The sequence below is a fragment of the Jaculus jaculus genome, chromosome 4, assembly GCF_020740685.1.
Source record: "Jaculus jaculus isolate mJacJac1 chromosome 4, mJacJac1.mat.Y.cur, whole genome shotgun sequence".
Lineage (NCBI taxonomy): Eukaryota > Metazoa > Chordata > Mammalia > Rodentia > Dipodidae > Jaculus > Jaculus jaculus.
This window is the reverse complement of record NC_059105.1, coordinates 139,485,133-139,510,305: the sequence shown is the minus strand read 5'-3', so window position 1 is coordinate 139,510,305 and position 25,173 is coordinate 139,485,133. Positions and strand designations below refer to the sequence as shown.

General features: G+C 36.2%; 1 protein-coding gene across 1 annotated transcript in view; it reads left to right on the top strand.

Moving 5' to 3' along the window:
* Gbe1 (1,4-alpha-glucan branching enzyme 1) overlaps positions 1 to 25,173 on the top strand; it is a 282,900-nt gene that overhangs the window by 86,883 nt on the left and 170,844 nt on the right. Inside the window, exon 3 of the mRNA XM_004665512.2 lies at positions 5,181 to 5,296. Within this exon, the coding sequence (XP_004665569.1) occupies positions 5,181 to 5,296 (116 nt within the window). The remainder of the gene's footprint in view (positions 1 to 5,180; positions 5,297 to 25,173) is intronic.

Here is a 25,173-nt window from a genome sequence, read left to right as displayed (position 1 = left end):
AGTGATAGCTTGACACTGGAGAACATACTCTTTGTCTTCATAGGATCCTGGTCCAGTCCCCAATTCCACATGTTCTTTTCCACTGAGTGGATGTCTTAGCCAATCAGAAAACTGTTGTTTACCCAAGGCTGTGCGCCACTATTACGGTGGTGTGTATATGCTGTGTGTTTGCTTCTGAGTAGCTTAGAACTCTGGTTGCTCAGACTGTTGTTGGCCACTTTTTCACATTAGCTCATGTAACACTTTCCAGCATTAGACAGGCTGTCTGGGGACTGGCTCTGTGGTGGTTTGATTCAGGTGTCCCCCATAAACTTAGGTGTTCTGAATGCTAGGTTCCCAGCTGATGGATATTTGGGAATTAATGCCTCCTGGAGGGAGTGTATTGTTGGGGGCGGGCTTATGGGCTTTATAGCCAGTTTCCTTGTGCCAGTGTTTGGCACACCCTCTTGTTGCTGTGGTCCACCTTATGTTGGCCAGGGGCTGATGTCCACCCTCTGCTCATGCCATCGTTTTCTGCTGCCATCGTGGAGCTTCCCCTTGAGCCTGTAAGCCAAAATAAATCTCTGTTTCCCACAAGCTGCTCTTGGTTGGGTGATTTCTACCAGCAATGCGAACCTGACTGCAACAGGCTCTCTTCTGAATTCCAGTCATGTCTCTCCATGCTCAGTGTCAGCAGCATATGGTGTTTAGCAGTAGGGTCTTACCTTCTGCCTCAGGTGGGTAATCAAGTGCTTTGACAGAAAGCTGTCTTGATTTGAGGACCTCTAGGTCTCTCCAATCAACAGCTCAGTGTGGGTAGCAACCAATCTCTGCGACTGGGAGTTACATACCAGAGACAATTTTTTTTTTCTTTGAAGCTTCTGCTTCTTTTCACCTTCTGCAGGGCTTTTCTGTTCAGGTGCCCCCCCCCCCCCATTCCTGTTGAGGATTTTATCTTTTAGGCAATCTCCAAGGATAAATATTTCTGTGGTACCAGCTGTTTTTGGATTTAGTTTGTGTTTGTTTCCCCTCCACCCTGTTCCCCTTCCCCTCCCTCCAACCCCCCCATCTCTATGTCTTGGCCTTAAGTTGCCTATCAGGTATGTCAGCAACTTGAGCAGGTCCAGGTTAGGAACTCATCTGCACTTTTCTTGAGACCAGTTTTTTTTTTTTTTTCCTTCAATCCGGAGCTGCTGTCTCATTGAGTCCCAGGAATTCTTTGGTCTCTACCACACATTAACTGGGGTTGCAAATGTACATAGGCACTTTTGGTATTTTACATGTGTTCTAGGGAGTTGAATTTGTAAATCTCCAGGCAAGAGGCCCTTATGCTAAACAGCAAGCCCTCTAAACTGCAAAGCAGTCTCCCCAATTCTGTTTTAATATTTTCATGTGTGTGTGTGTGTGTTTCTGCATATTTATTTATGTATTTATTTACGCGTGTGTGAGAGAATGGGTGTACCAAGGCCTCTAGCCACTGGAAATGAACTCCAGACACATGTGCCACTATGTGCCTCTGGCTTTCGTGGGTTCTGGGGAATTGAACCTTGGTCCTTAGACTTCACAGGTAAGCACCTTGACTGCTAAGCCATCTCTCCAGAGTTTAAGCTTGATATAAATGATAATCTTTGGTACCCCTTTAAAATTAGCTTGGGGGTTGGAGAGATTGCTTAGTGGTTAAGGCGCTTGCCTGAGAAGCCAAAGGACCCAGGTTCAGTTCCCCAGAGCCCATGTAAGCCAGATGCACATGGTGGCACAAGCTTCTGGAGTGCCTTTGTAGTGACTGGACATCCTGACAAGCCCATATTCTCCTTCCTTTTCTCTCTCTTTCTCAAATAAATGAATAAATAAAGTATTAAAAAATAATAAAATTAGCTTCAGTGTTTAAAATGTATTTGTAATGTATGCATGTTGTACTATTGTATAGCATCCCATTGTTTAATTATTCCATGGGCATTCTGCCCATTCTGTGGTGTATTTAATTTTGATTATACATAGTTTTTCACTGTTGCATGTAATTCCTCAGTGAATAGTTCCAAGTGCTTTCTAGTAAATGCATGAGAATTTCTCTAGGATATTATCCAGGAATCAAATTGTTAGGCCATTGTTTAACATAACTTCCATGCCAAATTGGTTTAATCCACTTGAACCATCAGCGGTAGTATTTTTGTCTTTTTTTGGTTATTTAATATTTTGAAACTTTTAATTTTTACTGATCCGGTAAGCAGATATTAGCCTCTCATTATTGTTTTAATTAATGATTTTTTGATTATGGTCAGTGTGAGCATCATTGCACTTGTCTATTAGCCATTCAAGCCACTCGAAATATCACTTTGTATACTGTTGTTGTTTTCCTCTTTTCATTGACTTTTGTGGTGGATTGAATCCTGTCCCCCTAAATTTACATGTACTGAATACATGCTCCCTAGCCAGCGGCAATTTGGGAAGTTGAGCCTTGCTGGTGGAGTTGTGTGTGTCACTGGGAATAGACCTTGAAGTTTTTTAACCCCCATTTTGCCAGTATTAGTAGGTTCACTCTCCTGCTTCTTTTTCCACATGTTGTGGCAGAAGTGATGTTCAGCCTTTGCTTGTGCCATGTCATCTTCTCCCATCATGAGGCTTACCCTCCAGAGTTTAAGCCAAAGTAAAAGCAAAATGAAACAAAACAAAACAACAAAACAACAACAAAAAACTTTTCTTCTGTCAGCTTCTTTTGTTCAGGCGTTTCCCCCCCCCCCAACTGCAAGGTAACTACAACCACTTGTAATGTTTTTCATATATTTTCTATGTTGATTCTTAAAAATGTTCATCCAGTTAGTAGATTTTATTGTTTTTCCGTCTATGTCTGGATATAAGTTCATAGTTTTACTGGTCAAATTGATCAGTCTTCATTTTTTTATGTCTTGCTTAAAAATGACTTATTAATATATCCTTTATTGGAAATATCTTTTTCTGTGTGTTTTCTTCTTAATCACTTAATTAGTCTTAAATTTTATTCATCATAGTTAAAAACTAGTTCACATTTGAATGATAGGAGTGTATACTAGTAGGTATAGATCTATTTCATTTTTGTTAATGAGAATAATTGATTATGTTGGTACCACTTGTTAAATAAAGCACCCTTTACTCAATGTTTTCTTTTTTCTTAAACTTTTGTATGAGGTATGTGCATTTGGGTGTTCATGTGTATGAGTGCAGGCACGCAGGTACCACACTGAGTGTGTGAAGGTCAGAGGACATCCCTGGTCTTCGTCTTCCAACTTTCTTGACAGGTTCTCTTGTTCTCCTGGGCTAGTTGGCCTATGAAATTCCTCATTTCTCCTGTGGTTAACTCCTGTCTTGTTAAGGGAAGGCTGAGGATTATATGTACCAGTTGTAGTGTTTGGCTTTTCCATATTTTGGGAGGATCCAAGGTTAGGTATTCACCTTGTATACCAAGTTCTTTACTTCCTGAACCATAGCTCCAGTTCCTACTCCCTGGTTGATTTTTCATATCACTATGTCATGTGTTATGATTCCATCATGCATGAGCCTCCTGTGGTTCTGATGGAAATATTTCCTGCATTTGTAGTTCAGCTTCTAGTTACTTCATATAGTAGTTTAACTTCTTTTCCTGCTTCTCGCCCTTTTCCTCTCCTCTCTCTTCTCTCCTCCTCTCTCTCTCTCCTCCTCTCTCTCTCTCTCCTCTCTCTCTCTCCTCCTCTCTCTCTCTCTCCTCCTCTCTCTCTCTCTTTCTTCTACTCTCTCTCTCCTCTCTCCCCCTCCCTTTCTTTGTTTCTTTGTTTCTTCTTTTTTCCTTTGAGGAATGCTTTCACTGTGTTCCAAGTCTGGGCTAGTACTAGGCCATTGTCCACAACATCCTGAGCTTTAAGTTTCCTTTTTACCAAGTTATTCCTTAGACTGTTTATTCAGCTTTGTCACATTCCTATGAATTTGGGTGCCTATTAAATGATTTCAAGGGTTTATTTTTTATTATTCTGACATGGCATACATATTACCTAATTGAACCAGGATACATTTATTCTTCCTCATGTTATTTTTCTTTGTTGATAGTGTTTTTGAAGTAACTTTTTTTCCATTATATTTATTAATCAGTATTTGAAGTTAAAAGTTCAATTGAAAATGCTACCATCTCTGTTTAGAAAAACTTTCAGATTCATTTCTTCCATTTATTTATTTATTTTATTTACTTGAGAGAGAAATACACACACACACACACACACACACACACACACACGTACAGATATATGGGTATGTAAAGAGGTCGGAGAGAGGGTGTACCAGGGACTTCAGCTGCTGCAAATGAACTCCAGATGCATGTGCTACCTTGTGCATCTGGCTTATGTGGGTCCTGGGGAATTGAACCTGGGTCCTTTGCCTTTACAGGCAAATACCTTTACCACTAAGCCATCTCTCCAGGTCTTTTTTCTTTTTTATTTTAATATTTCATTTATTTATTTATTTGAGAGAAAGTGACAAAGAATGAGACAGATATAGAGTTTGGGCACACCAGGGCCCCTTACCCACTGCAAACAAAGTCTGGACACATTCTTCACTTGGTTCATCTGGCTTTCCATGGGTACTCGGGAATCGAATCTGGGTCCTTTGACTTTGTAGGCAAGGTCTTTAACTGTTGAGCCATCTGCCCATCCCAGAGTTATTTCTAATGTATTCAGGCTGGTGCTACTACCTTTTCTTCTAAGTGGCTACTAGACACTTTTGGTTATTACCTTAAAATGCATTTTTAAAAAATTTATTTGAGAGCAACAGACAGAGAGAGAAAGAGGCAGATAGATAGAGAATGGGCATGCCAGGGCCTCTAGCCACTGCAAAGGAACTCCAGATGCGTGTGGCCCTTGTGCATCTGGCTAATGTGGGTCCTGAGGAATCAAGAAAAGGCTTTTTTAAAAATACTATTTATTTATTTATTTTAGAGGGGGTGGTGAAGAGACAGATAGAGGGGAAAAGAATGGGTACACTAGGGCCTTTAGCCACTGCAAATGAACTGATTTACATGGGTAATAGGGAAGTGAACCTGAGTCGTTAGGTCTTGCAAGCAAGTGCCTTACTCACTAAGCTGTCTCTCCAGCCCCCCTCCCCTTTTTGGCAAATTCATATTTTCTAGGTAAATAGTACATTATGCTTTACTTTCAATTTATTGTCCTATCAAGCTACTCTCTAACTATTTGTCATCTTTTTAGGTGGTTGGAATCCATTTTCTCATCCATACAAAAAATTGGATTATGGAAAATGGGAGCTGTATATCCCACCCAATCAGAACAAATCTCCAGTGATACCTCATGGGTCCAAGATAAAGGTCCGTTTCTACCTGTTTCATTCTGTTTTTATTCTGTCTGTACGGTTCAATTGAAAATACTGTTAGAAGGAGACTGGGAAGTCTAGAGGAACACCCCATGTCTTCTGCTCTCCTCTCAAGGAACCTCTCAAGCAGAAGAGACTCAGCATGTCCATTACACATTTGAGGCTGTTTGGTATCTAGGGTGCAGTGTAATCCTTCTGCATTTACAGTGGCTGCTCATATAAAATAGTCTGCTTCTATATCTCTTTTCCCTGCTTTTGACAATTATCATGATAAATCCTGTGATTAAATCATTTTTGACACTCTTGCCATTTCACATTAATTATATAGTTATTTAAAGTACATTTAAGATCAAAATGCAAAGAATGTATACTTTGCAGTTTAAAAAATTACAATGAAATTAAAAAAAATGTTTACAAAAATTATGGCAATATTGCCAAGAAAAAGCATATTGTATGAACTATGAAGACATTTTAACTTGCCGTAGCAAAGTCCTAATTCATTCATTTATTTAAGAGAAAGAGAAGGAGGGAGTAAGAGAGAAAGAAAGAGATAGGTAGAGAGAATAGATGCACCACGGCCTCTAGCCACTGTAAACAAACTCTAGACACATGTGTCACCATATGTATCTGGCTTATGTAGGTCCTGGGGAATCAAACCTGGTTCTTTGGCTTCTCAGGCAAGTGTCATAACTGTTAAGCCATCTGTCCAGCTCCAAAATTCTTATTAAATTTGTAGACAAACAACAAACACCAGCAACAAGAAAAATCAAATCAGTTGACTTTCTATGTATGGATAACTAATTCTGTGTCACAATTTACAATTATGATGCTATCTAAGTGCACCCTAACATTTGAAACATCAAACACTGATAATATTGGGGGAAAAATCTGTAGCACCTGAACTTGCTTCACTGTATGTTATGACTATAACCACAATGTCTGCAGAGGATGCAATCCAGAAACATTTAATGAATGTTGAAGATATTTGTGGACTCCTATCCTTTCTTTTATCTGAGAAAGGATCTTGTGATATAGCTCAGATCTTCCTAATTCAACTTCGTGGGTGCTGGTACTACATATGCATATATTACTATACACACACACACACACTGTGTGTGTGTGTGTGTGTGTATGTATGTGTGTATATATATATATATATATATATACATTTATATATATATATATATATTATTTATATATATATATATATATTATATATATATATATATAAAACACCTGGCTTAATGCTTGATTAGGTTATTTTTGAAGGAAATATAAAATATCTGATTATTGTTTATGTGAACACTGTGAAGTGAAACTTTTTATTTATTTGCTTTTCTTAATATTTATTACTTTAATATTGAATTTACCTTTTTTAGATTATAGTGTTATTTTTTCCTTTCTAAAAAATCTTTTATTAATTTAGTAGAGAGCAAGAAAAAGAGAGAAAGGCAGGGAGAGAGAGGGAGAGAAGGGGCATGTCATGGACTCTAGCTACTGCTAACAATCACTAAACACATGTGCATGTGTATTATGTGTATTTGGCTGACATGCATCCTGGGGAATTGAACCTGGGTCCTTAGGCCTAGCAGGTAAATGCCTTAACCTCTAAGTCATCTCTCTGGCCCTATTTTTTGCTTTTTATTAGAAAATTTTACGAGTCGTGACATATTCTTCCATTTTAAAATTAAAGGTGCAATGAATGAATTTCAATATGTTGTTTCTGCACAAGGTAAATTATTAAATATGTATTGAACATTTCTAAACCCACAATGGGAATTCCAAAAGCGCTATAAAAATCTGAAGCATCTTAAGTGCTGACATGATGCCACAGTTGGAAAACACCAACCATAAAATTTTGCAGAAAATTATTAATACTATTCCAAACAATTACCCTCAAGCTGTATGAAACATATTTGAATTTTATGCTTAGACTTGGATCCTGTCTCTAAGATGCTTTATGCATGAATATTTTTAAAAAGTAGCAACATATAAACAAACCTTAATATGAGGCCCTTTTGATCTCAAGCGTTTTGGATAAGGAATACTTAACCTGTACCACCAATGAGTGATGATATGCAGTCTACTCCGTTAGACTTTGCCTCCTTCAATTTGCCTGCAATCTTTCATAGTTGTTGTGCTATTCTATGGAATATATTATGCTTTTTGTCCCTCCCCAAATTTGTGTACTTTGATCTGATGAAATAATCTGGGAGTTAAAAAAAATAGCATCTACCTTTTCACCTGGCCTTTTTTTTTTTTTTAATTTTTTATTTACTTATTTGAGAGTGACAGACACAGAGAGAAAGACAGATAGAGGGAGAGGGAGAGAATGGGCGCTCCAGGGCTTCCAGCCTCTGCAAACGAACTCAAGACGCGTGCGCCCCCTTGTGCATCTGGCTAACGTGGGACCTGGGAACCGAGCCTCGAACCGGGGTCCTTAGGCTTCACAGGCAAGCGCTTAACCGCTAAGCCATCTCTCCAGCCCTCACCTGGCCTTTAATCCATGTTCTACAGCAAAGCGACATCACGTAAAAATTTAAAAAAAAAATGTTCTTAGTTTACTTCATTACTGTTTTCTGAAAATTTTCATGAACATAATTAACTAGAAATACAGACCCCAAATATTATCAGTGTTTGATGTTTTAAATGTTAAGGGTGCACTTAGATAGCATCATAATTGTAAATTGTGACACAGAATTAGTTATCCATACATAGAAAATGATGCACCTATTTTAGAGAATAATAATTCTCTATGAAAGTCAACTGATTTGATTTGAGGTTTTTAGCTTTTCAATCTGACTTGGTCCCTGAGTAGTCTATCTTGGTAATTAAAAACCTTCATTTAAATGGGACTTGAAAATTTATCCAGTCTACTCAAGGGAGTGACTTTTTAAACTTTTTTTTTTTTAACTTGAGGATTTCTCTTATGAATTATCTGGTCACCATTAACAAAAGAACCCTTATCTGCCACTGAAATTGTAGCTTTGCAATCTCTAAAAAAATGTTCATTTTTTTCCATTTGAACTTTATGAAAAAAGATATTTAACTACTTATATGTGATATAAATGTATTCTTTTAAAGGTTTAAATGAGTTTTCAAGTCAATATTTAAAAATAAAATGATATGGTAACATTAAATTAAACATTAAAATTTTTAATGATGTTGGAAGACCATGTTCCTGAGGGATTATTAGACATATATTATTCATATCTTTTACATTTTTTTTATTTTGAACACAGCCAAAGGAATTTACAAATCTTTTAAATTCACTACTTAAAAATGTATACCTTTAATAACATTATTATTTAAATAAAAGAAACTTCCACATTGTTTCTTTAACCAGACTTGAGTGAACAGTTTATTTATTTTCTGATGGCAACAGAAAAACTTACAGAGGAGTTTGACATTCCAACATGCTCTGTATCATATATAGAAGTTGACCAGAGTTTTAGAAGGCAGAAAGACATTCTATCATAAGTGGTATTGATCTAAGTCCCCATGGGAAGCAAATGCCATACTCAAAATAGGATAGGTTGAATAGGTATTTTCAAAAAGGCAATTTTCAAAGTTGAGTATGTAGGAGAATCTACAAGAGTTCAAAGGGAATGCAGGGTTCAAAGTCATCTGTATTTTAACCCTACCTCTGCCCTGACAAGTAAGGATGGATACCTAGAAGTCCAAGGAGAGAAGTGGACCACCTTAAGAGGAACATGTGGCTTTGGCTGAGAGCTGCAATGCTGAGTGACTCTTACTGCCCTCACAGGGAAGGAGCCATTTGATGGAATGAAGCAGTTTCTCTGGCCTCTTACCCCTCTCCACTTCTAACATCTTTCTAGGGCTAGCATTGGACAAAGCTCTTGGGAAACCAGAGGTCTGTGAAATAGGGTTTGCAGAGTCAAGCTCTCTGTGCCAGAGACAAAGGTGAAAGCTGGTTTTCTTGACCAACATAATGGAATTCATTTGCATGAGGAAAGTGATCTGGTTGGGTTGGTTGAAGGCACACTGAAATCTCTATACATGAGTGCTGGCTAGTTTGTCATGAGAATTCTTAGAGGGTAAAATCATGAACCTGATTTTTTATTAATGACAATGACTTAATACTTTTTCTGTGGAATTATTTTCTTTTTTTCTTGAGCTGAAACTTCAGGGATCTTATAGTGGGTGAGTAGAGGGTTATGGAGTAAATGGCTTTATACCCCTTATTAGCATCTGGATCAGAGCAAGGAATGTGGGTAAGAGGACCATCTAATCCCATTTTCAACCATGTGATTCTTCCATGCCCACTGTATAGGTGTGGAGACTTCTCCTACTATTTTCAGAGAATGAACCTGTGATCTCCCACTTGAATAGTGAGAGATAATGTGTATGCAGAGGTATTTTTGCCCCTATTTGGGTTAAGGAGAAGCTCCCTCTAAAGCCCGTGGTCCTCTTTTAATTTCTTGTTTTATTATTTAACACATTCAATATTCATTACTAGTGCTGAGTCTTCAGAATATGAGATTTTTTTTTGGAGGTCTATTTTGGGTGTGATGGAGGCCAAATTGACTTCTCCAGGTACTTTCTATGTATGCCAGATGCCTTCCTTCTTACCTACTCAACTTTCTAACTCCTTTCCATCTTTCAAAAAAAAAAAAAATGTTGAAACTTACACACACACACACACACACACACACACATATATATATATATATATTTTTTTTTTTTTTAAATCTTTCTATGCTTCTCTTGTTAATCATTGCCATTACTCATTTTCCATGGATATTTGCTGGGAAGAAACCCTGGGAAATTTATTTTTAACTCAAACTTCAAAATAACCCTCCTTAAATAGAAGAAGCAAAAAAAAAAAAAAAAAATCACATATACTTTGTAGTAGAATATTTTATAATTCTCATGCTTCACTTAGGTCATTAGATTCTCAGAGTATTAAGAGATTTTGGTCAAACTGGTGATTTCTTGCTTGTGATATCCTTATATGTGATACTTTTTTTCTGTGTGACCTAGAGATATTCTTTTATTCCCTTAATATATTAACCAGTTCATATTAATCAACCTATAAAACCCTGAAATACTAATTTGTGAGAGAGGGCATAGGTAGAATTGGATGCACTTTCCTTACCAAAAGATGAGGATTCTTTGTTTGCAGAATACAATATGAATGTTAATGAACACAAATAACACACCATGAGAAGATCTCTCCTCTGTGATGAGAATAAAGCCTTGCTAATTGACTCACTTTTATTTTTACTTTCTTTTTCTCTGATGGTCCTTAGAATGTTGATAGGAAACACACAATTATCTTGTAAATTTATGAAAAAGTGTTTTTTGCCTGAGATGATTAGAGGGAAAGTAGAAATGTTCCCTTCTATTTTGAGTTTATACCATATTAATATTTTTAATCCAATTTTGCCTTTTCTTTTTAATATAATACCTAAAAAGTAATTAAATTTATGTTTTCTGTACTCAAAACTTTATATTGTTCATCCTGCATTTGTGTGAAGAAGAGAAAGAATGGAATGTTTTTATCTGTGTTTATAGTACTTTTTAAGGAAAATTTTCATAAACAGTGCTTTCTTATTTTACTCTTTTTTTTTTTTTTTTGAGATAGGTCTCTCTCTAGCTCAGGCTGATATGGAATTCACTATGTAGCTGTAGCTCAGGCTGATCTGGAATTTACTATGTAGTCTCAGGGTGGCCTTGAACTCAGGGCGATCCTCCTAACTCTGCCTCCCGAGTGCTGGGATTAAAGGCGTGTGCCACCATGCCCAATTTTTACTCATTTTATTTTGATCTTTAATGATTTTAATGACTAACTATTTAATTTTATCTGGATACAGAGTCTCCATATATAGCCTAGACTGACCTAGAATGCAGAATTATCATGTCTTAATCTCCTCAATAACATTTTTTTCCACAAATAATCCAGACTCTGTTCTTGACCACAAACTAGTGCTGCAGTGATCCCATTTACATTTGACAAGAATTATACACTTAACTAGTCCATGAAAGCCTCTCTTCTTATGTAGTGAAAATTCCTAGATAGAAAAATATATTACCGTGAATGATCATTCTTTCCTTCTTTATTCTTTTCTACACTGATTTGGTAATAAAAATGAAATAAAAGTACATGCCTTTAATCCCAGCACTCGGGAGGCAGAGGTAGGAGGATCACTGTGAGTTCCAAGCTACCCTGAGACTACATAGTGAATTCCAAGTCAGCCTGGTCTAGAGTGAGACCCTACCTTGAAAAAAAAAAAAAAAATGAAGTAAAAGTATACAAGTAACTAGATGAAATTACTAAATTTCAAGGCATACAAATAAAGCAACACAGATCTCATCTAGTATTTTGAATCATTGGAAGCACTTATTCATATGAATATTTTATTTACTTACACAAGTGATTTCTACTATATATTGACTTATAACAAGGCCTTCTTCATTTGCAGCTCCCAAGTTATTCCTAATTATTCCACAAATTAAAAAAAAAAAGTATATACTGTTGAAAGATACTACCTGGCATCATAAACCTGCCATAAATTATTGGGGTTTCTTTTCAAGCTTAATTTTAATATCTTACTTTTTTATGCAACATTCTGTTGCATTTTAGAGATAACTTGAATGATTATGTTATTTCATATTTAGTCTATGACTAAGTCTGCTACAACAATCTAGATTTTCACTTTTCTTTTTACTTTTACCATCTTGAAAATAATGCTAGAGCTCTGACATACATATTGTGCATAATTGTTTTGCTGTTGAGTTGAATCTTAATGACCTTTCTTTCTTGGTGGTCACTTTGATTTCATCTTAATTCTATATGTTCTTAAAATTGTTTCACTACCACCTGCCATTATAAAGAGTTAATTTCTTATTCTATTTATATGTCTTATTCTATTCTAGAAATAAGACTAGAAATTTGTTCATATTGTTCTCCTCTTGCAAACTTTTTTTTCTTAAATTTTTGTTTGTTTGTTTATTTATTTATTTATTTGAGAGCAACATAGAGAAGGAGGGAGGGAGAGTGGGAGAGAGTGTGGGAGAGAGTGGGAGAGACAGACAGACAGACAGACACAGGATGGGTGAGCCAGAGCTTCCAGCCTCTGTAAACGAACGCCAGATGCATGCGCCCCCTTGTGCATCTGGCTAATGTGGGTCCTGGGAAATTGAGACTCGAACCGGGGTCCTTAACCACTAAGCCATCTCTCCAGCCCCTCTTGCAAACTTTTTTATGACCAACTCTCCTGTCTTCGTAGCTGAAATTTTCAAGTCAGGTGACAAGAAACTGTCTTGGTCTGTTTTCAGATTTCCCATGACTCTCTTGAAATGAAGCAGATTCCTTGATTGTTTTGAAATTGGGATCCCATGTATGATCATATCCAAAGGAATGCCTGTTTTAAAGTCAATATGAAAGCCATTGGCCATTATGAATTCTGTAACCCTTGGTTTGCCACAGGAAGACTTTAATTCCTGGCTTCTGCACCCTGCTCAGCTCTGTCTTTATTGTACATGATGTCTACATTGCATTTCTGTGGCTCTGCCTGGTATTGACTAGTTTGGTCATGTTTTAGTACGTACCAAAAACAATAGCCCTTTTACCTGGAATGGCTTTTCCCAATTTTAGTACTTTGACAGACCCTCATTATCTCCGGTATCTGATGCACTATGTAGTGTCACTTATAGTTGGTGAAATTTTCCATAATTTCAAAGTTCATATTTTGTTCCTGGATTATTCTTTTTCCCTCTAATCTAAAATAAGCCTTTTTTTCTTTACTCACTATGACCGGTATCTACTGTAGTTAATGGACAATCTATAATTATGTTTAAAATTGATCAGTTAGCTTAACATTTTGGACTGTGAACTTTTTTGAGAATTGAAGGCTCTTCACCTTTATGTCTTGAGTGTTGATGACATCTGACTCCTAGGAGGGACTTCGTCCATGACTTTGCAAATGAAGACTATAGAGACCATTAGGGAAGTACTCTTCATTGTGAGAAATAGCTATCAATTTTATAACATATTAAAAGTCAAGAAAATTATAGAACTCTGTCATGATAATATTTAATTCTTGGAGACATCCCTCCATGAATATAGTATCTTAAAAAGTATTAAATAACAAATAGAATTGTTATGTGGTGAAAGAGTCTTATTAACAGGAAAATTAGGAAAAAATCCCAAATAAACAAATATTGTTTTAAATTTGTTTTACTAAGTCTTTAGTATTGTCTGTACTGTTATATAAAGACACTTTTAGTCACTGCTTGGCAAGTGAATTTTTATTATTATTTTTGGGAGATGTTGGAGTATGTGCATTTGTATGCTGGGTAAGAGCTTTACCACTGAACTGTGTCTTTAGTCTTATTGTTTGTGAGCTCAGTTCTATAAAAAACTGCCTTGCTCTTGAAGATTTAAAATACTTATTTTTACTCTAGTAGTTTCCCCCTTTCTTATGAAAGTAAATGCACTGTTCAATTGGAAAACATCATGTCCCTAAAGTACTGCCCTTTAGCATGCCTGCTTACCACCTTTTACCATGCAGTTGTTGAAGATCACATTATGCCATCTTTTATGGCTTCTTTTGTTAGATTGCAGACTATAAATTAAATGCATACAAATTTGGTAATGGTGTTTTTAATTTTTTTATTATTTCCAGTGAAGATCAAATTTGTCTTAATACTTCTTTAAAATCCTGTTATTCCATGGATAATGCCAGTTATGAGCCAGTGTGTTAAGTTTGTTTGTACATACCCAAAGTCAGAATGCTTAGCTCTTATTATAGTACTATGCGAAAAGCTCACTGATTTCAAATGAACAACTGAGTGATATTTGTCACAGGGCAAAGCACACATAAGTTCTGTTTCAGATAGTTTCCCCATAGAAAGCTTTCTCAGACTTGGAGGGATATTCATTTTGACACAACAAAACAGCATTTTGAAATGTAATGTAACTACATTGATATCTTCTTTTACTTATGGTAAAGTAAATCATAAAGGAAGATAAAAATAGTTAAATACATAGACCAAATCTTACTTTATCTTGTTTACATTAAACGTGATTTCTGTGCATTGGCATATCCCCTGACAAGGCCCAGAAAGAGGAGCAGCTCAATTTGTGGAGTTTTGTTTCCTCTTTTCATTTCAACTAAAGCCCTGCAGAGTAGGACTTGTCAGTAAGATATCTGTGGTAGCATAGGGATTGCTTTCGAAAGTCATTATGAATTAACAGCTAATGGGTAGTTTTCTTTGATAGCTCATTTATTATTGAATGCAGATAGATGAAAATCAAACACAAAGGGAACTCATTTTTATCATTAATTTTGACTTTGTTTAAAGGGTGATTTCTGGGCACCACAGCAGCCTTCTTAATTTGCTTGTGTATGATGAGGAAACGATCATTCACAGCTCAGGGAACAAGTAACATATGCTTCTTCACAAATGTCACCTTCACAGATAATCACATGCATAAAGCCCCCACAGACCTGTTGATTCTTTTCTTTCTTCTGTTTTTCTTTTTCCTGTAAGCATGGAGTTTGCAAAACAATTATTTCCTATTCAGATATGTGCAATGGTTGGTATGTTAGAATTTCTTAAGTTAGGCTATAGTGAGGTTTGTTCCTTATAAAACTGCCTCTAACTTTCCATTTTAAACTTTTTTTACATTGGAATGCTTACTTTATCCCAGGTACTACTTTAAATACTTTTTGAGCCCCAGCTTTCAACTGCTATTAACAGACCTTTCAGGAAGTTCTTATTACTATTAAATGAAGAAACTGAGGCATGCAGAGGTTACATAACTTAGTCATTGTCACCTGGGTTGCAAATAGTTGTTGGTATCGAGTCCCAAACATGCTAAAAATATTATGTTATTAACCATTGTGCAGTGTTGATGTAATTTATTAGATTTATATATATATATATATATATATAAAACTGTCTTTTCAAAATATTGTATTTATTTATTTGGAGAGAGAGAAAGAGAAAGAGAGAGAGAGAGGAAGAGAGAGAGAGAGAGAGAGGAAGAGAGAGAGAGAGAGAGAGAGGAAGAGAGAGAGAGAGAGAGAGAGAGAGGAAGAGAGAGAGAGAGGAAGAGAGAGAGAGAGAGGGAGAAAGAGAAAGAGAGAGAGAGAGGGAGAAAGAGAGAGAGAGAGAGAGGGAGAAAGAGAGAGAGAGAGAGAGGGAGAAAGAGAGAGAGAGAGAGAGAGAGAGAGGGAGAAAGAGAGAGAGAGAGAGAGAGGGAGAAAGAGAGAGAGAGAGAGAGAGAGAGAGGGAGAAAGAGAGAGAGAGAGAGAGAGAGGGAGAAAGAGAGAGAGAGAGAGAGAGAGAGAGGGAGAAAGAGAGAGAGAGAGAGAGAGAGAGGGAGAAAGAGAGAGAGAGAGAGAGAGAGAGAGGGAGAAAGAGAGAGAGAGAGAGAGAGGGAGAAAGAGAGAGAGACAGTGGGAGAAAGAGAGAGAGAGAGAGACAGTGGGAGAAAGAGAAAGAGAGAGAGAGGGAGAGAGAGGAGAGAAAATGAGAATATGGGCTTGCCAGGGCTTCTAGCCACTAAAAAAAGAACTCCAGAAGCATGTGTCACTCTGTGCATCTGGATTAACATGGATATTGGGGAAGCAAACCAGGGTCATTAGGCTTTGCAGGAGAGTGCTGTAACTGCTGAGTCATCTCTCTGGCCAATTGTGTTTTAAAAGCTAAAATAAAGCTTTGCAAATTGTAACATGTTATTATTGTTTATATCTCTGTGGGTAAATAACAACTATAGTCACATACTAGGGAGAATGTAAGGAAAGAATTGTATATATTTTGTTAACAATAGTCAACAGAATAGCAGTTTATAGTACTCTTCACATGGCTTGATCTTAGGATACTGTTTGTCATTCCTAATGTATATATGAAATTAGTTTTGTAATAATATGAGCTAGAACATGAAAAGCCAAGTCATGTTTTACTTTTTAAATCTAACCCTAAGGATAGGTGAAAATATATCCACATCTTATCCCCATATTAAGAAAATGCCAAGCTTACCTGTCAGTTAAAAAGGCAAGATTCAGAAAAAGAGGTCACAGTGTGTAGTTGAGATTAGATATGTTTCTTAGAAAGACAGACATCACTGTTTTTCCAGAGTTAAGGAAGTATGAGTCTGTCTACAAGAGCTACAAAGGAAAACTGAGAATATTGGCTTAAAGAAAACCAATTGCTTATAAACTCTATGTGACTGGACTGAATGTAGATGAGGTCCACGTGTGTGTGATTCAGAAAATAAAGTGATCCAGTTGAAGGTGAATGCTGGGCTTCCACCAAACTGCTTGTTATACATAGATTATACAAGGTTGAGAACTTTAGTGCTCTTGATTGTGGTTATTCTAGTGGAAGAAAAGCATTTTTTCATACTAGGTAAGATATTGGGAGTCTTACATTGTCAATGACAAGAGCTAAAATATCTTTATCAAGACAAACGGTTTTTCTCTGAAGTAAAAGTTCATGAGAGAGTGTGGGTTTTCTCGATTAGTGCACAGATGAGGCTCCTTACATCTTATCTCACAGTGCTACCCATGACAGACAGTATTTGCCACCTCTGTTCATGCTTCATGAAAATATAGGAGAAGATGAGAAGGAAATGAAGGCAGTCCTTTGTTATCAATGCAAACAACAATTTTATAACATCTTTTGGCCAGATTGTAATCACATTGCTCATCACATCTGTAATGTCTGGCTAAGCTTTTAAGTACATTCTGTCTCATGTTATAGAAAAAATTGAAGGGTTAATTTTGAAGGGATGCATTTACTGCCCTAGGCATTTGAAAGGAGCTTTGTAAGGAAATAAAATTAACCTTGTGCTAGAAACTTATTTATTTTTGGCACATCTCAGATCAACTGTAAATAATGTATTCATATTTTATTTATTTCTGTTCAATAGAGACACATTGTTGAAATTATATGGAATAATTCATTGCATCTCAGAAAAGTATGATTTTATTTTAATAAAATTCTTGAAGATACATCAGATTTTAGTAGTAACTTTAAGGTTATATTATTTAAAAATATAGCATTATTCATAAGATCTAATTCCACACTTTAGATCAGTGTAAACACCAACAATTAACTAATAGAGTAAAAGTGACTGTAAAATACACTGTAACTCACTGCATATTATAATATGAGGTTCATTTTTTTCCATTTTTTATATTTTGAACCTTACTGTATAAACATATTTCATGTTACTCATGTTCCTATCGTGTTATACTGTATTAGGGTAAACTGCTATATTTCCTCCCTTCCACCACCATTGCTCTAAGGGCTCTCCTTATTCACTGTGAGGTCATGAATACATCAGTTAGTCTTGAGGGAAAAATGCCTCAGGATACTCTTCCCACCCTGTGGTTCCTACAATCTTTCCACCTCCTGTTTCAAAATGTTCTCTGAGTCTGACAGGGCACATTAGAGATCACTTTTAGTGTTGAGCCTCAGGTTTTCTGTTTTGGTGGGATTTGAGTCTCCTCAGTGTCTACTACCAATTCCCTGGATGTGGATTTCAAGTTAGCAGTAGCTAACTCTATATTTAATCAACTCCTTTTCTTTTCATGTGTCCTGAGCCCCACTTTGCTGTTTTCTAAAGGATGTCCAAATTATCATGAAATGTCACATTTAATGAATTTTTTATTTGCCAACAATTTTTGAGTCAAATTTTGGAATTTTAATGAAGACATTGTATATCTGTATAGTGACTATCAGCATCCAGAATCTAACCTGTTTCTTTTAAAGCAAAACTGAGAATGTAAATCAATTCCCTCTAAAAGAGAGCTGAGTGGGTAAATTTTTGATATTGACAAATATAAATTATGGAATTGGAAGATTATTTTCATTCTTAATAAAGCTAAGTAAGTAATTGCTCTATTTTTTATTTGGAGTTAGCATTTCTTTTTAAAGATGTATTTGTTTGTTTATTTTGGAGATGGGTACTGTACCCAGGGCCTTGTGTGGGATAGGTAAGCACATTACCATTAGGCTACATTTCCAGCTGCTAGAAATGTATTTACATAATGTCTTCCAGTATACATACTTGACTTCTTCCCCTGTTGGAGTATTGCCCATTTTTTAGCTCATCCATCTTCTGTGACAACTACTTGGCAAATCTTCTGTCTATAAACCTTCTCCCTTGCCTGCACCCATACCATCCACACTGTTGAGGACATCATCCACTCTTTCCTCTGTACATGTAAGAATTTCAGCAGGGTTTGCTTAGGATAAAACAAATTAACAAGGGACATGGTAACATGTGTAGTGCATATCATATAAGGAAAAGTTGGGGGACACGTTGTGCTCAAAAGAATTTAGTAGGTGTAGGTCCTCTTGTAGCCCACAACTGGTGGGAGCTTGATATTGGAGAATGGACTTATTTTGGGGATATGGTTCTGACTTGTTTCCCAGCTCCATCTATGGGTTCCATTCCATTGAGCAGATCCATTAGACAGATGTTGGTCATTTTACCCCAGTCACTCATGTATCACCTTCTGGTACTAGATGAGCTAACTGTCTGGGGACTGACACTCTTCCAGATTCCAGCCAGGCCACTCCATGTTCTGTACCAAGAGCATATGGTGTCTTCTGCTGTAGGGGCTTACCATTAAATTTGGTGGGTCATCAAGTACTCTGACAGAAATCTGTCTTCTTTTGGGAAACCTTGAAAGCCTCTTTGATGAACAACTCATTGTGGATGTTAACCACATGCTGGTACTGGGAGTTACAGGCCAGCAGCAAGGGAAAAGAAGGAAAAAGAGATAAGTAATGAGAGAAACAGGAGAAGATTAAGATTAGTTTTCATACCCTCTTCAGGGCCTTGTGATTTAGGTGTTCCCTCTAAGGACTTGATAAAGGTTCAACGTTTTAGTCTGTCAGGATACGGAGCTTTATGGTACCATTGCTACTTGGGTCCAGTTTTGTGTCCCTGCCCCACCCTTGCCCTCCTCTCCCACCCCACCTTCCCTATTGTCCAGTCTTCAAGATGCTAATTGGTCTATCAGCATCTTGGGCAGATTCAGCTTAGGAGCCACAGATAAGTGAGCCCATATGATAATTATCTTTCTGTGATTGGATGATTTCATTGAGAATGATCTGTTCCAAGTTAGACCATTTTTCTTCAAATTTCATTGTGTCATATTTCTTTAATGCTATGTAATCTATCTATCATCTATCTATCTATCTGTCTGTCTATCTATCTATCTATCTATCTATCTATCTATCTATCTATCTATCTATCTATCATCTCCCTATCTAACATCTATCATCTAACTATCTATCTCGTGGAGATACACCGCATCTTGGTTATCCATTCATCTAATCATGGACTTCTGGGTTGATTCCAGCTTTTAGTTATTATGAATTGAGCAGTTATAAACATGACTGAGCAAATATCTCTGAACTGAGGCATGTAGCTTTTATGGTGAATGCCCAGTAAGGGAATAGCTGGGCCTGTTGGTAACTCTGTAGTCAACCTTTTTAGGAGTCTCCAAATTGCTTTCCATAGTGGTTATAACATCTTACATTCACAACAATGAATGAGGCTCCCTATTTTTCCACATCCTTGCCAGCATTTGTTTTCACTTGATTTTTTAATGTTTGCTATCCTTACTGGGGCAAGGTGGAATCTCATAGTTGTTTTAATTTGCATTTCCCTGATGATTAGGAATGATGACATTTTCCTAAGTGTGCGCTTGCCATTTGTATTTCTTCCTCTGAGAACTACCTGTGCAGTTCTCTGCTCCATTTTGTGAGTGGGTTGTTTGACTTTTTATTGTTTAGGTTTTTGAGTTCTGTGTAGATTCTAGAAATTAGGCCTCTGTCAGTTGTATAGCCGGCAAAAATTTTCTCTCATTGTGGATCTATTGGCTCTGCTTATTATGTTTGTCTGTGAAGAAATTTTCAGCTTCATGAGATCCCAGTGGTTGCATGATTGTTTAAGTTCCTGAGCTATCAGGGTTTTGTTCAGGACTTCTTTCTCCACTCTTATACCATGGAAAGTTCTTCCTATTTTTTTTTTTTTTTTTTTTTTTTTTTTTTTTTTTTAGTAGTAGTAGCAGAGTTTTAGGTCATATATTGAGGTCTTTGATCCATTTGGGCTTGAGTGTTGTACATGATGAGATGTGTGGATTGAGTTTCATTTTCTTGCATATGGTCATCCAGTTTCTCCAGCACCATTGGTTGAAGTTGCTATCTTTTTTTCCAGCCTGCATTGTTACAGACTTTGTCAAATATCAAGTAACTGTAGTTACTCAACCTAAAGTCCGTGTCCTTGATTCTGTTCCATTGATCTATAATCCTGTTTTTATGCCAATACCATGTGTTTTTTTTTTTTTTTTTTTTTTACTATGGCTTTGTAATTTACTTTAGATCAGGTATTGTGATACCTTCAGAGGTGTTTCTTTTGCTGAGGGTATGCTTGGATATCTAAGACCTTCTGAAATTTCATATGAATTTTGAGATCATTTTTTCTATCTTTGTGAAGAAAAATGTTGGAATTTCTATTGGTATTGCATTAAGTCTGTATATTGCCTTTGGTAAGTTTACAATTTTTTTAAGTTAAAGGCCAGTTCATATGCCTAAATTGTAGCTAGCAATCACAGGTTTCCTTTATTTGACTATATACTAGGCAGTCTGTGCAAGCTATCATTGTTTGCAATGACTATGCTTTCACTAGTGTGATTTGAGGACCATCACTTAAATTAGTCTTTGACAGTAATGTATTTGAAGTGTGTAGGTTGGACTTACTGTACAATTCTCTTTGGTTGTCTAATTAGTTTACAATCAGGTTTTTCTTTAGGAAAAGTAAAATCAATATAGTTTAGTTTGTTAAGTATGGGTTTCAACAATGCATATATTCTGTGGACTTGGAAGATGGAAGAAGGTAAGCCAATACATAAACTAAAAATATATTTATGCTTGCATACTTACTATATTTAGTATTGAAGTTGTTCAGTGTAGAAAAAAATAGGAACCTGTTTTAAAATGTAATGCAAACATTTCAGTTATATGTATGATTCCAAACATCTTGGGAATGAGGCAAGTCTAAACAAATTTAGGCTACAAACTGAAAGGCAGCCTGGAAAAGCTGGCCTGTTATTATTTTCTTACTTGTAAACTCACATTCATTACCTTCTAAATTACTTATTGCTCTTTGTATGCCTACCTTCCTCTTGGTCTCTATGAACTGTAAAGTTACAGGTTTGTTTCCTCTTCTATCTCTTTTATCGTCGCATTCAATCAGTCAGAAAATTTAACGATTCTACCACAGCAGGTTTTCTGGAATATTGTTCTTTTTATCTTTATCTCTACCTTTATTGCCTTTTGTCTGAATGACTCCAGTGGCCTCCTCTTTCCTCTGCAGAAGACCTTAGTGATGGATGCCTATTTTGAACATCATGCTCCTTGTGAGGAGGCTGTCTGTTCTAATAACACAGTATTGCCATCACAGAGGAAATAGGCTCTGTATTTTTAAACAGATCCTGATGATTTTGATGCCTGACTAGTTGGGAGCTACTGGCTTATGGAAGCAAAGGGGCTGGATGGCTTTGGTTATTGTTGAAACTGATAGTTTTCTTGCCTGTTGCTTCCTCGCCTTCTTTACTGAATATATTCATGCATTAAGTGTCCTGCCTAATGGCCTTGTGATAGTACTCTTGAAAGCTGACAATTGTCTATGACATAAGACGTTATTTTCACTTTGTCAGGCTGTTAAATACCCCAGTTATTGACAATTTTTTTAGTTGTTAAGTAGTACTTAGTGCAGTGCAACGTTTGTAATTTCTTTGTTAATATTTAACTTGTGTTTGATTTACTTATTTCTCATATACAGGTTTCCTTCCCTGTAATCGTTTAGAGACAGGAATTCTTATTTACCTATTTTCCCCTGGACTATATATTTAATTCCATTCTCTTTCTAGAGTGACTTATTTTCTATTTTGCCTTTCTAGAATCATTTTCTTCTTCAGAATAGCTTAATATACTTTCATTCATGAAATAATACTGTGCTATTAGAAATATTTTTCACATATGTGAAGAATTTATAAATACTATAATTATACCTACTTTTTATGTCCTTACTACCACTTCTGTGCCCTTTTCTCTCTATATATGTGCATACATACATGTACATGTCCATACTATATACATACATGCACATATATATGTATGTGTATATATATATATATATATATATTCTTTTCACAATAAGTAGTCTATAATTTGCCAAAGAAATAAACTTACAGATCATAGTTGACTAACATTTTCACTTTTGAGTTAAGGAAGCTTGAATTACAGGGAGATTTAATATCCAAGATCATATATCTCTTCATGTTAGTAATGTAATATCTGCAAAATATAACCCCATGCTTGTTAACATGTTATCAGTACTAAATGTATACATAAGATAAAAATAGTGGAAAAATTTATTTTCAGCATATTTAATATTATAAACAGTATTCTTATGGATGTGGTGATGCACACTTTTATGTACAGCACTTGGGAGGCTGAGGTAGGGTGATTTCTGAGTTTGAGCCAGTCTGGACCTACAGAGAGTGTTCCAGATGAGAACAAAAATATATCTTGGATACCACTTATCTCTTTTATATAAAGTGTTAGAAAATTTTAATTTTCATTAAAATATTATTTGATTTAAAAATGTATTATATTTAATATTCATTATATTATTGGTAATTGTTGCAGTCCGGTTCACATTGCTGGTAGAAATCACCCAACCAAGAGTAGCTTCTGGGAAAAAGAGATTCATTTTGGCTTACATGCTCGAGGGGAAGCTTCACGATGGCAGGGGAAAACGACGGCATGAGCAGAAGGTGGACATCACCCCCTGGCCAACATAAGATGGACCACAGCAACAGGAGGGTGTGCCAAGCACTGGCAAGGGAAAACTGGCTTTAATACCCATAAGCCCGCCCCCAACAATACACTCCCTCCAGGAGGCATTAATTACCAAATCTCCATCAGCTGGGAACCTAGTATTTAGAACAACTAGGTTTATGTGGGACACCTGAATCAAACTACCACAGTAATGTTTTAAACATTTCATGTATTTAACAACTTGATTTCATTTTATCGTTTTCTAACAGTCCTATGTAGCATATACACTGTATTTCTGTACAGTTTCAAAGAAAAATACTGGATATTGGTTAGATTAAAAATCTTTGGTAATGATAAAAGCAAATGAAACACAGTGAGGTGTTTGCCGCTGACTCTGTCCTCTGCAATTTCCTGACTTCATGTTGAAGCTAAGAAACAGTAGTAATCACCTCCCTTAAGCCCTATTTAAATGTGTGGAAACTTGTTGATTTTTGCCACATGCTGATTAAGAGATGCAAACCATCTATTTTTAACTGTAATCACATAGTAAGTAGATGGAATCTTGGTTCAGTAGCATCCTGAATAAATAGGTGCCCCCTTTTCAGCTATTTCTGCTTGCTTGCACTTTGTATTTAAATATGTGTGTGTGTGTGTGTGTGTGTGTGTGTGTGTGTGTGTGTGTTTAACCTACAGTGAATTTTCATCCTCTTAAAATGTAATACCACTGCTTTTATCAGGTTGAATCAGTGTCTGGCATTTTACACATTTTTTGCTTTCATCACTAATGTTTTTATTTAATCCTATTTTTATTGTGAACCTTTTATTTCAGATTTTAAAAACTAATTCAGAAGCTTGATTCTATCCTTATTTTTCAAAAGTGCCTTTTGAAAAGTTTGAATTGATTTACAAGGTGTCATGGATGTCATTTCCAGCAAGGAGCCCCTATATGTAGTATTTAACATTTAATACGTTGGCTTTATTTTGTGAGACATTCTACTGCACAGTGACACATCTTATTTTTCAAATTATATTCTGAAATGGTGTAAAGTTTTGTAATTGTAACATTTGAGGTCATGGAAGACACAGGCTTAAAGCACGTCAATATATGATGGCATGAGAATTTTTGTTTTCAGTCGAGGGCTTTCCAGACTAGTGGCAGCAGCTTCCACTTTATTGCCTCAGATATGATATTTTTTCTCGACTTGACTGTGCTCTTTAAGTAATTAAAATTACAAGGCTAAATAAACACACATTTAGAGTTCTTCCTTAAACTTGTTTTCTTTTGGCAGCCTCGGTTAATGTTTGGATGGATCTTGGGTGCCAGGTTGCCTCCACATGGCTGTGGAGTTCGAGCTCCCTCTTTCGGAAAGCTCAAGCATTCACATCCCTCAGCAGAAAAGGCTCTCTTTTTTCACTTCACTCTTCCTGTGAGCACAAGGAAGTGAAAACCCTTTTCGGTTCCTCTGAGATATCTTTTCTATGTGAGATGGTGATAATAATGATAAGGTGCTTTGCTTCACATGTGCAGGGCTACAGTCCATTCAGTAGTGTTTGAAGCTAGCGAAACTAACATTTGAAAGGCTTTTCTTTTCATTTAATGAGAATCAGCTTTACTTCCCTCATAATATCTAAGTATTATTTATAATGTCTGCTCAAAAAACTAAAGAATAACAAAGACAGGAACAAAAGATAAAAGTATCTTTCTTCACAATGACCGGTGGCCTGACTCACCCCTCTGTCCCCTCTTGGTACATCACAGGATACTCAAAGGGTATATTATTATTTCACCAACAACAATAAACTACATACCTAACGACATATACATTAATGGACTCATGCCTAAAAGGTAGAAAAATAGCATTTAATCTGGCTAAGCATTGTTCTTTGGCATGAATATTCTCAAAAGTTTTTATTAACATTTATTTTCATACTATTTTGTATGTCATTAGTTCTTTTAATTCCTAATGTTTTGTAAGCTTGTTGAGCTTTGTTAAATTACTTAAGAGGTCAAGACTGCACCTTTAGTATTGTTGA